Source organism: Alligator mississippiensis, chromosome 1 (genome assembly GCF_030867095.1).
Source record: "Alligator mississippiensis isolate rAllMis1 chromosome 1, rAllMis1, whole genome shotgun sequence".
NCBI lineage: Eukaryota > Metazoa > Chordata > Crocodylia > Alligatoridae > Alligator > Alligator mississippiensis.
In genome coordinates this window covers 386,927,557-386,942,727 of record NC_081824.1, presented here as the reverse complement: position 1 = coordinate 386,942,727, position 15,171 = coordinate 386,927,557, and the positions used below count along the sequence as shown (strand labels likewise).

At 40.0% G+C, this 15,171-nt stretch overlaps 1 protein-coding gene across 19 annotated transcripts in view; it reads right to left on the bottom strand.

Annotated features, from left to right (window-relative positions):
* Positions 1 to 15,171, bottom strand: part of MYCBP2 (MYC binding protein 2) — a 289,476-nt gene that overhangs the window by 138,318 nt on the left and 135,987 nt on the right. For all 19 annotated transcript variants that reach the window (XM_059712849.1, XM_059713661.1, XM_019488555.2 and 16 more), the window contains 5 exons: positions 12,890 to 12,981; positions 10,203 to 10,337; positions 10,036 to 10,119; positions 2,580 to 2,676; positions 174 to 366 (listed from right to left, as the gene is read on the bottom strand). In XM_059712849.1, coding sequence (XP_059568832.1) covers positions 174 to 366; positions 2,580 to 2,676; positions 10,036 to 10,119; positions 10,203 to 10,337; positions 12,890 to 12,981 — 601 coding nt within the window. The remainder of the gene's footprint in view (positions 1 to 173; positions 367 to 2,579; positions 2,677 to 10,035; positions 10,120 to 10,202; positions 10,338 to 12,889; positions 12,982 to 15,171) is intronic.

Below are 15,171 nucleotides of genomic sequence, written 5' to 3'. Positions count from 1 at the left end.
TTATTTGGACGTATTGGCTTTTTTTTGGTACAAGCTTTGACCAATATTTGACTGGTCAATTGACCAAACTTTGACCGGTCAAATACCCAACTCTAATGCGTGCAGCTGCCTCTCTACAACATGCACTGAAATTTAGCCTACATCAATCGCATGTATTAGAACCAAAACATTACCTGAAATGGGATATATTTCACAGGTGTAGACCCGCAGAAGCCTCAGGCAACAAGTGCCCACAAAACGCAATCTCTCTAAATCAAGAAGAGTGGCAGTATATTGGAATCCTTTCAACCCCCGAAGCTCTTCTACTCCTAGCACTAATGTTGTCCAGCTCCAGTGAAGAATGCTCAACAAAGACTCAAAGCATTCCTATTTCAGGATGAAAGGGATACAAAAGACAAATGACACAAAACTCTTATGCTACAGATTGTGGTAGATGCCAATAGATTTTTTTAGAGTAAACCTTACTAACCATATTAGAGTACTTTTAAATTTGAGAACAAGAAAAAGAAAATACTGGAATGCAGGAGTTATTCCACTATTACAAACACCCCATCAATAGCCTGTAACGTTCATTATTGGATCCTATTAGCGGAAAGAAAACTAAAGGAATTACTGATTAGCTGATCACCACAGCTGGTAGCTCTAGTGCAGGGCTGTCCATGTTGAGTGGTTAGGGGATTATGGCCCCCTGGATACATCACACAGGCTGCATGGGTCTCCTTTTGCCACACTACATTGCACAACTGACCCCATGCTGCATTGTACCACATGGACAGCCCCGTCATGCAGCACTGGCACCCCACGGCGTCTCCACGTTCCTCTAAATTTCCCTTAACCCCGGCTGAGCTCCCTCAGCCACCCCACCCCCAAGACAGGAAGGACAAGCTGGAGAAGGGAATGGAAGCCTAGAGACTTCAGCAGTCGTAGCGTAAGTGTGATGGGCGAGCAGTGCCCAGACAGAGTCTGGGCCTGCTGGTTAATCCCTCAGGGGCTATATGAGGCCCATTAGCCACCTATTGAATAGCCCTGCTCTAATGAATTAAATACATTTTCAGAAACTATTTTTCCTTGTTGAATTAAGTACTATGGATGACAGCAACTTTTCCCAGAGTGCATCCTTGCCATACTGGGAAAAAGTCTATGTTTACACATGCCTAGTACTGTCATAATGTCACAGCTCCCAAGCTAACCTTAGTCAAGTTAGGTCAGACATCTTCAAGGAACATCTAAGAGCTACAGGAAAAATGGTGATGGTGGCTCAATATTACATATAAAAAGCTGTATAGTGCCAGTCCTCCACAGAAATGCAGAAGGATGCTCCCAGTGCAAGTAGCTTCCAAACAAAACTAGAACATGGTATGAGAATGGATGACAAACAGTGACAGGATAAGAAAGAAAGGACATGATGTTCAGCAATAAAAATCATGTAACTGCTTTTGTCTAATAATGCAGGTATCTGAAATCATACACAGATCTTTGGAGACTACGTTATTAATGAAAGAGTTATAAAAGAAGACTAGAACTTGCAGATCATATGGAAAATGCATTTTAAGGAGACACCTGAGCAGATGACGACAAATTGGGTCACTGAAGAATTCCTAAGCACTGAGAGCCACATGGATATGGACGCACAAAAAAAGATAGCCGGTGAAGAAAATTAAGATGGAACTGTGCTTCTGGGAACAGCACCTTTCAAAAAATTATCAGTTGACAGATGCAAACAATATGCTTGGTACTGTTACAAGACAAAATAAAGACACAAGATGAAAGCTAAACTAACCAGCACTTGTGTTTAATAAAGATTCCATGCTCCTTTTTTTGGAAAACAGGCAGATTACAAATCATAAAACTGCATGTTTTTAACTAAGGGTTTCCTTGAGATTTCTAATCAGATACAGCATTCTTAATTCTGTCTTAAACTACAGAGCTGTGATGCTAGAGAAGACCACAGCTTTTGAACAGTATATTACAGAGGCAGATATATTTCAATGTCCCTATTAATATTCCCCACCTCTACAGATATGCAAAGCTTAATTAAGTGTTTTGATGTCCTCAAATGATGTACGCTATGGAAATACAAAGTTACGTAATTTATTCAGAAGGAAAACTGATTTCAGAAATGACTAATCAGGAATCATGGTATTTGGATGATAACGTAAGATGGTACGAATGCCTCACCACTGCGAGGAATAGCTAGTATTTATTTGGCAAGTATAACCAATAACTGTCCTACCAGTAAAAAGGAATTCAACATAAAAAATGAAGACAATTTTCAGAGCTAGCTCACTCGTGAAAAGATAGAAGCATATTATAAAACTACATAGTTGTTGCAATGCTGTTCAGTTAGATGGGTAGCCCAAATTGTACTTGTACCTGAGTTTGCATTTGAACTTTTATACAGAATTGAAAAAAACCACCATTTGGTATGTGCCCCTATCTTCCTATGGATGAAGTACATGCATTTTTAAAGCATACGGCTAAAAATAATTAACTTACTAATTATTTTCCCCTGCAATTCTGTACATTTTTTATGATCAGAGATGAACACAGAGTAAATGGGGACCACAGAAAATACTCACCACTGAGACTGTTCTTGCAAAAGATCTCTTTAAAATATGTACAGGTTCGCTGGTTTGCTGTTTTCCTTTTGATGCACTGCCATCACTTGTTGGCAGCCTGAAAGCACAATTTAAGAACTGACATAAGAAAACCTGCTTTAAGCTTCTTTAAAGTCTCTTGTGTTTTTAATATGTTACTGTTTAGAATTAACAAAGTAGAGGATCAACTTAACAGGATTACATATAAATTCTCAATTTCTTTTGGCCCTAACTTTTCCCTTACTGCCCCAATCATACCGAGCTAACTCTCAATCATTCTGAATTGTACCCAGAAGACTAACAGCACAGTGACAACTAGGGAATAAACAGAGACTGCTAAGCACGTGATTTAGGGTTTTATTCACTTCAGATGTTTACATTTAATGTATTAGCTCACCATGAGCTTTCCTATAGCATTTTTCAGAGAATAAAACAATTACTGCTAACTGGGTTCCCCATCATGGGAGTTTATCTGCCAATTTGGATTCGGGGCTAGCTAGAAGGAGACTTATTATTCAAGAAAAATACTGATAAATTTATTTGTTTTTCAATATCAAAGAGATTTTTCTGCTTGGCTTGAGGAGAAAGGAAAAAAACAGGTACAGGCACAACCTCAGGAAAGCCTTCAAAAGACTTGATTCATTCACAATAATTTTGATTCATAACACAAGAAAGAAGATAAAGAAGCATAAAGAAGTTATATTGATGTGTACTCCTGTATGAGAAATCAATTTATAGATAGAATAATACGTTGACCACTTGACAATCCAAATACTGGGTTACTAAGAAATGGTAGCCCATAGTAGAAGTACATCATGAATGGAGGAAGGGCAACTTGGGCATAAACAGGATACGTACGAGTCAGGGAAAAAGTGCCTCTCAGAACATAACATAAGAATGTAAATGGTACCATAATGGATCAGGATCATCTTCCATGTATCCCAGTCTCTTGTCTTTGACAGTGTTACGCTGTAAACCAGAGGTCAGCAACATTTTTGGGCAGAGCGCCAAAAACACCCACAACTTCAACTTGTAAGATGTTGGCGTGCCAGGGGTGGATGACAGGGAAGCCATTAGGGGCTCAATCCTTGCTGTTGCTGTGTAGCCCTGGGCTCTTCCCGCCATCCACCCAGAGACACGTGTGCCAAGCAAAATGCCTTCGAGTCCCACACTCTGGCACCCATGCCGGGGGTTGCCTACCCCTGCTGTAAACGCTACAGAGCAGGGGGATGACAAAATGGCAACCCCAGCAGGCAGCTGGACTTCTATTTCCCAGCGGCCCCTGCCACACCATTCCGGACAGTTTCCATGGAGATCCTAGGAGCAGCTGCCCCATGACAGTGCAGGGCCATGGTTTCCATGGAGACTGGCCCCAGCAGGGTGCTGGGCTGGTTGAGCAGCTGCTGCAGGGCTGGGATCTTGCAGTGGTAACAGTGCGGTCTAGAGCCAGAGCAGAATTGCAATCCACTGCCTGCATACCCCTGCCCAAAGCACACGGGCAGCAGACTGCAGCTCTGCCCTGGCTCCAAACCACACTGTCACTACTGCAAGATCCCAGCCCCAGGGCAGCTCCCCACCCAGCTGCATGCCCTGCCAAAGCTGGTGGAATCAGTTTCCATGGAAACCCTGGCCCCGCGCTGTCATGGTGCAGCTGCTCCTGGGGTCTCCATGGAAACCAGCTGCAGCAATGTGGGCAGGGGCTGCTGGGAAATTAAGTCTGCTGCAGGCTCAACGTAGCCTGACGGCCCCACTTACCTCGTCCCTGCTAAAGACAGAGTATATGGATGGAGCATGTCCGGAGAGTTTACAGTGGCAAGTAGTAGATGCTTCAGAGAAAGAATGCATGAATGGGACATGTTTAGTGATGCATCCCCTGCCTCCTGTAGGACATTTGGTCTAAAGGCTGGAACTGTCAAGTTTTGTGGATCTATATACTAACCTTTAATAAAGGTGCATACTAAGAATACGGTAGAAATGTTTGCAGAACTCTAATTCTAACCTACCCACCTATGGAGCAACACAAGTGATTTCAAACTTTAGAACTGTCCACACAGAAACCTGGCATCTTTTGTTTCTGTCACCAAGTACCAGGATATATCCAGATTACAGAATTTATTAAAAGGACCACTTCTGGACAGAGAGAAGGACTTTTCAAGAGTCTGAGGAATGAAAAAGTGAACTTTTTTTGGGGGGGGGGGAGGGGGATTTAAATGCCGTGATAAAGCTAAGTCTTTATATCAAGATGAAAAAGGAAGTTGATCCTCTAAGCTCCACTGCAACCAAAATATAAAATTATGAAGGCTTGTTACAGTAAACTGACGTTTCAGGCTATAAGGTAAACACTAACCTTAAATTTATCATTAGAAATAATCTTCAAAAAATGAGAAACTAAGGGCGCATCACTTAACAGGCACATTGATCCCTCCGATATCATAGTTCATTAACTTCAGTAAACTAAAAACCCATCCGTAAAGCTGTCAACAATTATTTTGCAGGATATTTAGAAAATGATTAAATTCTATTCATAAGTACAGAACATTCACTAATGTTCTGTATGGGCTCTGAAGTTTGCATTATGAGTAGAAAGCATTTACTCTGACCTATACAATAATATATTAAGATGTGAGGTATTTCACAAACTAAAATACTGGTATTTTGACGGGCTTTTTAACAGATTAAAAATAATGGTGCAGAATTTGGAGGAGGACATGTCAAAGAGAAACAAATCACTGAAAATTTGAAGAAAAACAGAGAATGGAATCAGAGTAGTGATCACATACCTTTTTAAGAAAGGCTTGGGAACAAAGGAAATCCATGAAGATATGGTGGCAACACAGGAGGATGATGCCACAATAAACAACAACAGCAAAAAAACCCACAAACAAATACCAGACAGCAAAATTTCAGCAAGGGGGAAGTAAACACTGAGAAAGAGCTGGAGTCAGGACAGCCCCAGAGACCAACACACCAGAAAAGTGGATACAGTCTACTAGATGGTGATGAATGACAGAAGATCAACCATCAGTTGCATAGTTGAGACAACAGGCCTCAGCACTGGGTCCATGTGTACCATCATTACTGAAGATGTAGATAAGAAAGTTTCAGTAAGATGAAATTTTGAGCCTTCATCAGAAGAAAATGTTAACTTGATTTCTAGGGAAATGTTTTAAGGCAATTTTGGGCAAGCAGAAAATTTCACAAGAACAGAAACTTGGGATGAAACATGGGTTCATCACCTTGATCCTGAGACAATACAGCAACGTATGCAGTGGGAAGTACACAGTTTTCACCTCTCAAGAAATCCAAGACAATGGCATCAGTTGGTAATCACGGCCATAGTCTTTTGGAACAGCAAAAGGTGAGAATTATGACTGAGCACTTCTCAAGAGGGAAAACTATGCATCTGAGCTACTTTGCTTACAAGAAGCCACTAAGAAGTACAATGGAAAGTTGACTTGAGGAAAGCTGCTTTTTCAGGACAATGCATTACCCCACTGGTTGCAATGACCACAGTGACAAAATGTAAACAACAGTGTTTCCTTTCTCATTTTCTGAAAACCACTTCTATAAAAGCCATTATAATACATATGTCTAAGGAGACTAGTATATCCTCTCTAGCGCTATGGATGTGGTGGGGTACAAACCATGACACGCTTCTCAGGAAAATGGTTTCTTCTGCGAACTGGACAATTAAGAATCAGTGGGCATGTCTACACAAGACACTGACTGCACAGTAGCGCATCACAGCATGGACAATGTTAATACGCTACTGCGCAGTATTATTAGGCTACTGCACAGTATCATCACTTAAAAGATGTTTGCCAGGGCTACTGCACAGTAACTCTGGTTACTGTGCACTTACTTAGTACTTGCTAATACATGGACTAAACAAATACACAGTAATGACTGTGCAGTAGCATCCCATGAAGACATGCCTACTTTGGTGTAATTAAAAAGTTAAGGGACTCTATAAGAAATATTTCTGGTGGCCCTTCTCTTCTTGAGAGAAATGATATTGGCTTCTTCCCCACCCGCCGCGACAACATGTCAGCAAATCATAGCCAAATTGCTGTGCATCACTGTATTGAGATGGACTTGACAGGAAAGAAAGGAAAATAAAAGTAAAAAAATTGGAAGGTCATTGGGTTACTGATCCAAAAGGCTAATAAAGGTTAGGAAAACTTGTAAACCACCTGCCCCCAAAAAGGAGACCAATCTCTGAGGTAATGGATTTGCTTAGAATATTTCACCCGACAAGCCACATGCTCGCGTTGACTAGAACCCCAGCCCCCCTCATGTAGTGGTATTTGCTGAGGGTGGAGAGTCTTAATTCCTCCCTTGCAGAGGACAATTCATTTGCTTCCTTTAAAGAAGGTATTATAAAGTCTTTGACTAAGAAACCAGTTGTGTAAGCTGGTAGTCAAATTACTGACCAGCACCTAATTTTCTATTTTTGTTTAAAGTTACTGTGTTGAAATACTTGGTCCAATCCACTTGACCTCTGTTAGGAGACAAGACTTACTTTATCTATCAGGATAAGATATGGAAAATAAGTTGGTTGTACTGCTAGATTCCTAGCAACAGATCCAGAACAGGTATCCATGGGGCTATTATATTTGAAAGCTCTTTTTGATACAAATAATCATGACATGGATAAGAAAATACGGCAGAATACTGGCAGAAAAAAAAAGCAGTGCTCAAAACGGCATGGATTTCTTCTTTGTTAGCAATCACTGATACGTAAATTGCTCTTCTGTCCTAAGAGGTTGTGCAAGTCTTATATAACCAGTGGCACATGAGACCACTATGAAATACAGTAAGTAAAGTTAAATCTTATGATCTCTCTTAATTATGTGTGATCCTAATAATGTCTTACAGTGAGAAGGGTAAGACAGATTAGAGTTAGATGTCTAAGGATCAATCCACTTCAGGAAAAAATGATATTCGAGTGAAGAAACCAGAAAATATACCAAGATACTGTCAATCTGTTACTTCGGTTTGGAATATAGAGTTTGAATGATACTAGAAGTTTTTGATAATTAAGTAGAAGCAGTAACAACACTGACTTCACCTTCAAATGCACAACCAGGGGATTGCCATTCCTTTGGCTGCAGAATAGCGAAATATGGCTTTGAGCCTGAAAAACTAGCTCTTTCTCAGTACTACACTATCATAACTGTAATCAGTGGACAGCATATGAATTGGATTTTTGCTGGTTTATGAGAGAAGGACTGATATCAGGGTGTTATCTGTGAAGAACCTTTATCACTCTGGATCAGTGATTCTCAACTAAGGTGCCACAACACCCAGGGGTGCTACACGCCAGATCTTTTGAAGGGTGCCTTGAGGTGAGACATAAGTGAGGTACGAGGAGATAAGCAGTTAAGGGCAGGCTCAAACTTGTCCCTGCCTGGCAAATACCCCACCCCACTACCTGGCCCCTGTGGAAGAAGGTAAGCACTATAAATATATAAATTAGTTTTCAAAACTGGGTGCCACTCAATTCACTGTAGTTATGGAGGGGTGGGTGCCTTGAGTTGAATGAGAGATGCCTCAAGTCCAAGAAGGTTGAGAACCACAGATTTACTCAATTCCAAAATTAACTAAATATGTTGACCTATGGGCATACTACACACTGTACCTAGTCCACCCAGAAACTTACAAGAATGAGGCAAGAAAAATGCCAGCATTTTTTAAACACAGAAACACTGATTATTGGCTGGGAACATAGGGATGCTGCTTGCTTTTAATATAGTAATTCTAGAAGTTGCTTCAAAAGGTGCCTAATTTTTAGAGCTATATTATAAAACAAAACAAACAGTAAAACATTGGAAATGAAATGGTAAAATTTACTCTTTAGAAACAAATTTACTCTTTAATTACCTGTTTCTGAAGAAATATCTCCAAGCTATGCTAAGAAGCTTTTCTCTGAGAATGGAGCACAAGCTTTTCCAATCTAGGCTGGGGCTTCTTTTTAGGTTTCTTAGATTTAAAGGTAGCCTTTTGCATTTTGCCTTCCAATTTATAAGTAAAATTTGTATCCAATTTTTATCCTCAGTAAGGAAAGATATCTGATCTAGGGTGAAAAATTTACTAAAAGAAATGCAAAAAAGAAAAAAAAAATGGAATATGAAAGAGATGCTGAGGCCTGCTGAATGAGAACAGGCATATTACAGGGTACAAAGGTCTCCTGAACAACATAATATTTAATGAAGCATTGTATGTCACATTTCAAAAAAAAGACAGAACAGGAACGGAAGAATGAAGAGCAGCAGATCAAGAATCATAGTAGTAGATCAAGAATCAGAGAGGACCCTTAACTCCTCCAGAGTTACCTGCTATTCCTAAATCAACCCTGACCAATGCTTATCCAGAGCCTCCTCTTGAAAACCTCTAGTGAAAGAGATTCCACAAATTCCCCGTGCAGTCTACTCCATTATCTTACTGTTGTAACAGTACTCAAACTTGAACTCAAAAAAAGGAAGAAGTGAGATGTGGATGCAATACTTTTGGAGAAGGTGTTGTTACATTTTTCCAGGGTTAAGTGTAATAAGAGATTACTCTGCCTTTCCAGGAATGTTTGGAGGCTGAAATCCTCGTTGGATATGACAGTTATATCACAATGAAGACAACCCTTCAGCCTCCTGATGTGAGGTACTTGGATTCACGCTGCTCTATATCTAGAAATTTTAGTGCCTTGGCCAAAGCAGATCAAGAGGGCTGGGTGATGAAATAAAACATTCAAAGGGATGCAACTGAGAAGAAAAGAAAAGATTATGCAGTTAAATTATTCAGTGCTGCTTCCTTAACTTTTCAGGAGTTGACAGACCTTGCCAGCTGCCTGGAATACATAGTAGCAGTGATATTTGAGGAAATAAATTTGTCTTTCATAAAGACAAATGGAAGGTTTTATTACACGGAACTATGTACTGCAGAACTCATGAGAAGGATGATTTAAATAGCGTTTACTTTCTTGAGATCTTCAAGTTACACAACTTTCACTAACTCTACATTTAAAAGAAAACATTCATTTTTGTAAAGTGAACTGGTCAAGTTCATGTGACCCTTCAGACATTTTATAACTGGACTTGTTGAAAGTTAAGTAATAAGCAACATTCACAGGAATCTTATGAAGTATATTAAAAGAAAAAAACCCAGCACTTACAGAACTAGGATTTAAATTAAGGAAGAAATATTGTTATCTTTTGTTTTAATCCAAATGCCAATATTTAACATATCAGAATGATCTTTTAAAATTGCACAAAAATTGGTATGACATTTTACTTTGCTGTCTTTCAGCTATACCTTAATTCTCCCACAAGTTTTCAAATACTCCATAATATTAGTTCTATTTAGCACTGTAGGCATACCTTTATAGCACTTCTGTTTACAAAAGAGAACTTCTAAAACCAGCCCTGAAATGGGATAGGAATATTACCTGTACAGTAACTGAGGGATCTGTCCTGCATTAACATCTGTACCATTATTTGATTTCTTGGAACTCTTAAACTGGAAAACAACACTGAAAGAAGAAAACACCACTGTCATTCAAGTAACATTAGCTGCCTTCTTTTATACAAAAATTTGACAGAAAACAATAATTACCCATCATCTGTAGTAATGGATGCCTGACCATGAGATCCACAGTCGCTGCTAGGCCCTGACACTCGTGCCCATGCTACATACCACCAACCAGCTTGCAAGAGAACTGGTTCATCAAACATCATTGCATATTTTTCTCTGAAAGAAGAAAATATGGGGGGGGGGAGAGAGAGAGAGAAGGAAAGAATGTAATAGGTTAAACTTGATTAATTCCAAAATAAAGAAATCCACAGTCAATATGATTATTAAATATTAAATATGATGACTATTTAATACCTATTTAGAATTAGAAAATGGAGATAAGCATTTTTAAGGCTCCTTCCACCTGCACCAATGTGTTTTAAAGCCTTCTACTGTACCTGCCTACTTCCTGCAGTGCCTTCCCCAGGGGTCAAGAGAAAAATGGAAAATATTTGCTATTCACCTTTCTTCAAGGAAAGTTCCAAGTAACTCAGCCATTTCAGTTGTTCATTCCCTAACCCAAGAACCCCCAGTCTCTCCATAAATAAAGGGATATGGTGATGCAAATGGAATAGAGATTAGATTCATGCTATCAAAGAAAAAACTGAAACTTGACTAGGGGAAGATATAAAGAAGTAATCATGCATCACAACAGCTCAATAATAAAGCAAGGAACTGAGATATTTACGACAAATGTAAATAGATAGTATTGAAAGAAAACAAATTTAGGGTACTTGTAAAACCAGGAATCAGGACTACAGGAAGCAGAAGACAATGAATCTGATAGCACTAACAGTGGGTAACGAGAACAGTGACCGAGTCAGAATCATTTGGGAACCAGTGAATGAACTGCTGATTGAATAGAAAATGAATAATTAACAAGCAGGCAGAATGGGGAAAGCCAGATACAACTTAATCATAGTGGTATAGCAGGGTTGTGCAAATGGTACCCTGTGAGCAGTTAACATGGAGCCTGCAGGCCCCAGAGGCTGCCTCTCCTGCTGTTCATGAAGCCAAGTGGGTCAGAGATGTGGCGCCCCAGCTGTGCCAAAGTTGAACAGTCCTGATATAGAGCAACAAATTAACAGCAGGATAAAGCAGCTGTCTTGTGTGATCAAGAGATAAGTATGAAGCAAATGCATCTCCGAAAAAGGCACGTATGAGCCTTTTTATTTATTTTTTTAATAGTTTGGGATTTTAATGGCACCAGGCTGTGCATAAAACTGCCTATTCAGGAAGCTCATAAAAGGCCAGAGTTCATTTACAACTACTTTAAGGAAAGTTGTTTTGTTGTTGTTTTTACGCTAGTACTACCATAATGGTATGGCAACCAAGCCCTTTTTGGGGAATATTTTCTATTTAAAAGTATATGCATTTCCAGTTGATCCCTTTCGAGAATCTATTATTAATTTCTAATAGAAGAGAAGCTAAACAGATCTTCAAGCAACAAGGCACTCCAAACTCTAGAATTAAAGTAGAGCTAGTTTCTTGAAAGTGGAAGTTGAATTGTCTACTGTTGCACGAATGTGTCACTCCTAGTTGCTAAAAATATAAAAACAGGTAACTCCAACTCCCCAACCCCCCAAAACAGAGCATCCATACTGATAAACTTCAGTAATAAATACAGGTTTCCCACACTTTGTGGGGTCTGAATAAACAAATTCATTCTTATGCAATGACCCTTTTTACACCCAAAATTCACTATATGCGAGGTAAATCTGTAGGGGAAGGGGTAGAGGGGCTGCAACAGGGAGCAAAGTGGAGAGAACTGTCAGTGGGTGCAGGGCACAGGACAGAGGTGCACAGCTCCTGCTGTTACGTGCATTATGGGAGGGCTGTGAGTGGGGGGCTTTGCCGTGTGCCCCTGGATCTGTGCGTGGGATGAGAGCAGACTGCTGCTGTGGGCTGGGGCCAGCGGCAGCACCGGGGTGGGGGGTGGGGTGTACACCTAATATATAGAGGCCATGCTGCACTTGGGGCGGGCAGCAATGGCACTGGGAGAGGAGGTTGGGGGGCTATGGTGAATTTTGTGGTGGCTACAGCCCTGCTCCCAGCACCGCCACCACCTGCCCCAAGCACAGCGCCACCCAGCCCCACTTCTGGCAAGATCCCAGTGCCACCAGCACCAGCCCCAGCCCCACTCCCTCCCTGTTGTGAGAATGTATCCCTATTTGTTTCCTTATGAACTGGGTTCCCTTTATGCAAATTCGAGTTATGCGCTGTTTTCCGGGAACACGTGTACTGCATAAAAGGAGGAAAACCTGTATGTATTTTTCCTACCCCCTCAATTATGAGCCAAACAAAGCACAACATGCCCTTTTGATAATCACAATTTCACAGGATCAGACAAACTGGACCACACAATTCTACAGAGTCAATTCCATTAGGTATATTTGAAAGTGCCCTTTAGACATTTATACATTTAAAAGTGCCATGGAAATAATTTCTTTATCCTTTCTTATCCAATTGATATAAAATTTGAAGTTTACATTTCTGCAAAACAGTACAAGTGTATATTGAGGGAAGGCTTTCATTTCCCATTTGATATCTCAATATTTAAACAATATGTGAAATGGCATTTGTTGTTTATGGTTTCTACTTTTTTTTTTTTTTTTTTAAAGATAAATGCACTACTAGATAACAGATTCTAATAATTCAGTTTACTTCAGCATACCAACGTATGTTTAAAATGTATGCCAAAATAAAACATGATAAAGGAAAGTGCTTACCTAGCAGCACAATCATATGCTAAAACATCAGTCTCAGCAAGAAGGTCTCCATCAGTCTCATGGTCTCCCCCATCTGGACCCAATTCGAACAACTGAAAAAAAGAAAATAAATACGTAAGATGTCTCTCCACCCTTGCAAATTCTATTCCATTGTTCGTATTTGCTTGCCATTCTTTCTTGCCTATAACTCTAGAGATCCTATTATAAACCATGTAGTAATAGTAGTTAATGTAAGACAGTGATTTACTTCACATACTTCAGTGGTTTCTTTAGATAGTTTGTCTATACTAATCTCACTCTGGGCAACTGACAGGTTATACACCTCATTCAATAGATGTCATATATGAGTCCTATTTGCTACTAACTAAATAACAAATGTAGAGTGCTTGGCAGCTGGGCAACTAAATGTTAAATCTACACTACAGACTGTAGCATAGCACAGAAATATCCGAGCTTCCTTATGCGACTTAGCTCAGGTACTAGAAACACTCCTGCCATGGCAGCGCACAGCTCATCTGAGCAAATTTAACCTGCTGAAAAATTACTTTAAGAAGCAAAATACATTAGTCCATACTGAACTCTGTGCTGCCATAGTTACATTACTTTCAATACTTGAACTGATTTTACATGAAGGAACTTAGATTCCTCTATATTAGACCATAAACTGCAGTGTAGACATGCTCTTAATCTTACACCCAAGTTAAGGGCAGAACATTTAAGAAGGGTGAGAGAATTACTTCAAGCAGCTGTTTTGCAGATCTGATGCACAAAAATATTCCTGAACACTGAAGAAGAGGCAGCCTGAGCTCTAATTAAATCAGGTCATCCATTATCAATTAAATATTCTCTGGGTAAATCAATTAAATATTCTCTGGGAGGAGAAAGCTTGGCTTTTTATCAAGGCTACTGAGATCAAGAAGAAAGATGACTAAAGGATATTTGGGGTGAGGGGGTGGGGGAGGAGAACGGAAGGACTGAACTTTTTGCTGTTTTTCCCTTTTCTACAGCAGTAGAAGGTTACAGAAAGTTATTTTCCAGATTTCTATCTGCCTGGTCCAAAATGAAATCTGAAACAATTTGGGAATTTATAAGATCTCCAGACCATCTTCTCGTAATGAAATATGGTAAAAAAGGGATGCGTCATGAAAGCATGAAAATTTCAAACTCATTGACCGATCTGGCTGATGTAACAATGGATATCTAAAAGACTGTTCAGAGAATAAGGTGTCTAAGAAAAAATTCGCAGTGATCAAAAATAGGATTCTTCAAGATCTGTAGGGACAAATCTTGTGTTCCGAAGATAGAAGCAAATCCTTGGACTAAAGGCAAACCAGCTGAAATAAAAATTCTAGAAAGGTGAAGTGGAAAAGTCCATAATTGGACTAGTGTGCGACATAGAAATACAGACACTACTATCTTGTCTGGAGTGAAAGATATGAAACAACTTATGGGTCTTCTCCTCAGTCATTGAAGTCTCACTCCCCACCACATAAGCTCTTTGACACAGTCAGTCCTGAAAAGCACTCTAATAATTCATGACTGACTGTAGGGAGCTCCGAAATTTGCGCTGGAAGTACAAAGTGTGGCAGCTTTTTTAATCTTGCAGTTTCCCCCATGCTCCCCCATCCTCCAACTGCTGATCGGTGGACAGGCCCCACTGCTCATCACCCATGCCTGATGGCTGGGAGGCAAAAACTACTGCAGTTTTTACCTTCTGGACATCAGGCGAAGGCAGTGAGTGATGAGTGACAGGCCCCCTCTGCCAATCAGTGGCAGGGGGAGGGAAAACTCCAAGATAAAAGAAGCTGCTGCACTGTACTGTGCAATCCCAGCATGAATTTCAGAGATCCCTATGATAAGAGAGGAAAAGAAACTCATTGGAAGAAGATAACAGATCTTTGGGAGAAGATGAAGGGTCCAGTGGTTCAGAACCTGACTCTTCACTCATTTCTTCTACTGTTACAGAAGGTCCAGAAATTTGAAAGCACAGAAAAGAATTAATCAATTTTTCAAAAGATCAGGAAGAAACTCAGGGCTGGAGAATGTGCTCTAGGCAAAAAACCTGCAGCTTAATGAGGTAATAAGGATATGTTCAGCTGAATGAGAGGAGTACATTTCTTCTAATGGTGATACTGATATTTAAAGGTGATGAAAGGAATGAAAATCTTTTAACCAGTCATCCAGTACAGGCTATCAACAGAACACAACACTAAAAAAAAAAAAAGACAGCCTCCATTAGTAAGAAATCAATACTAATTGGCAACGCATCAACTGCTACTGCC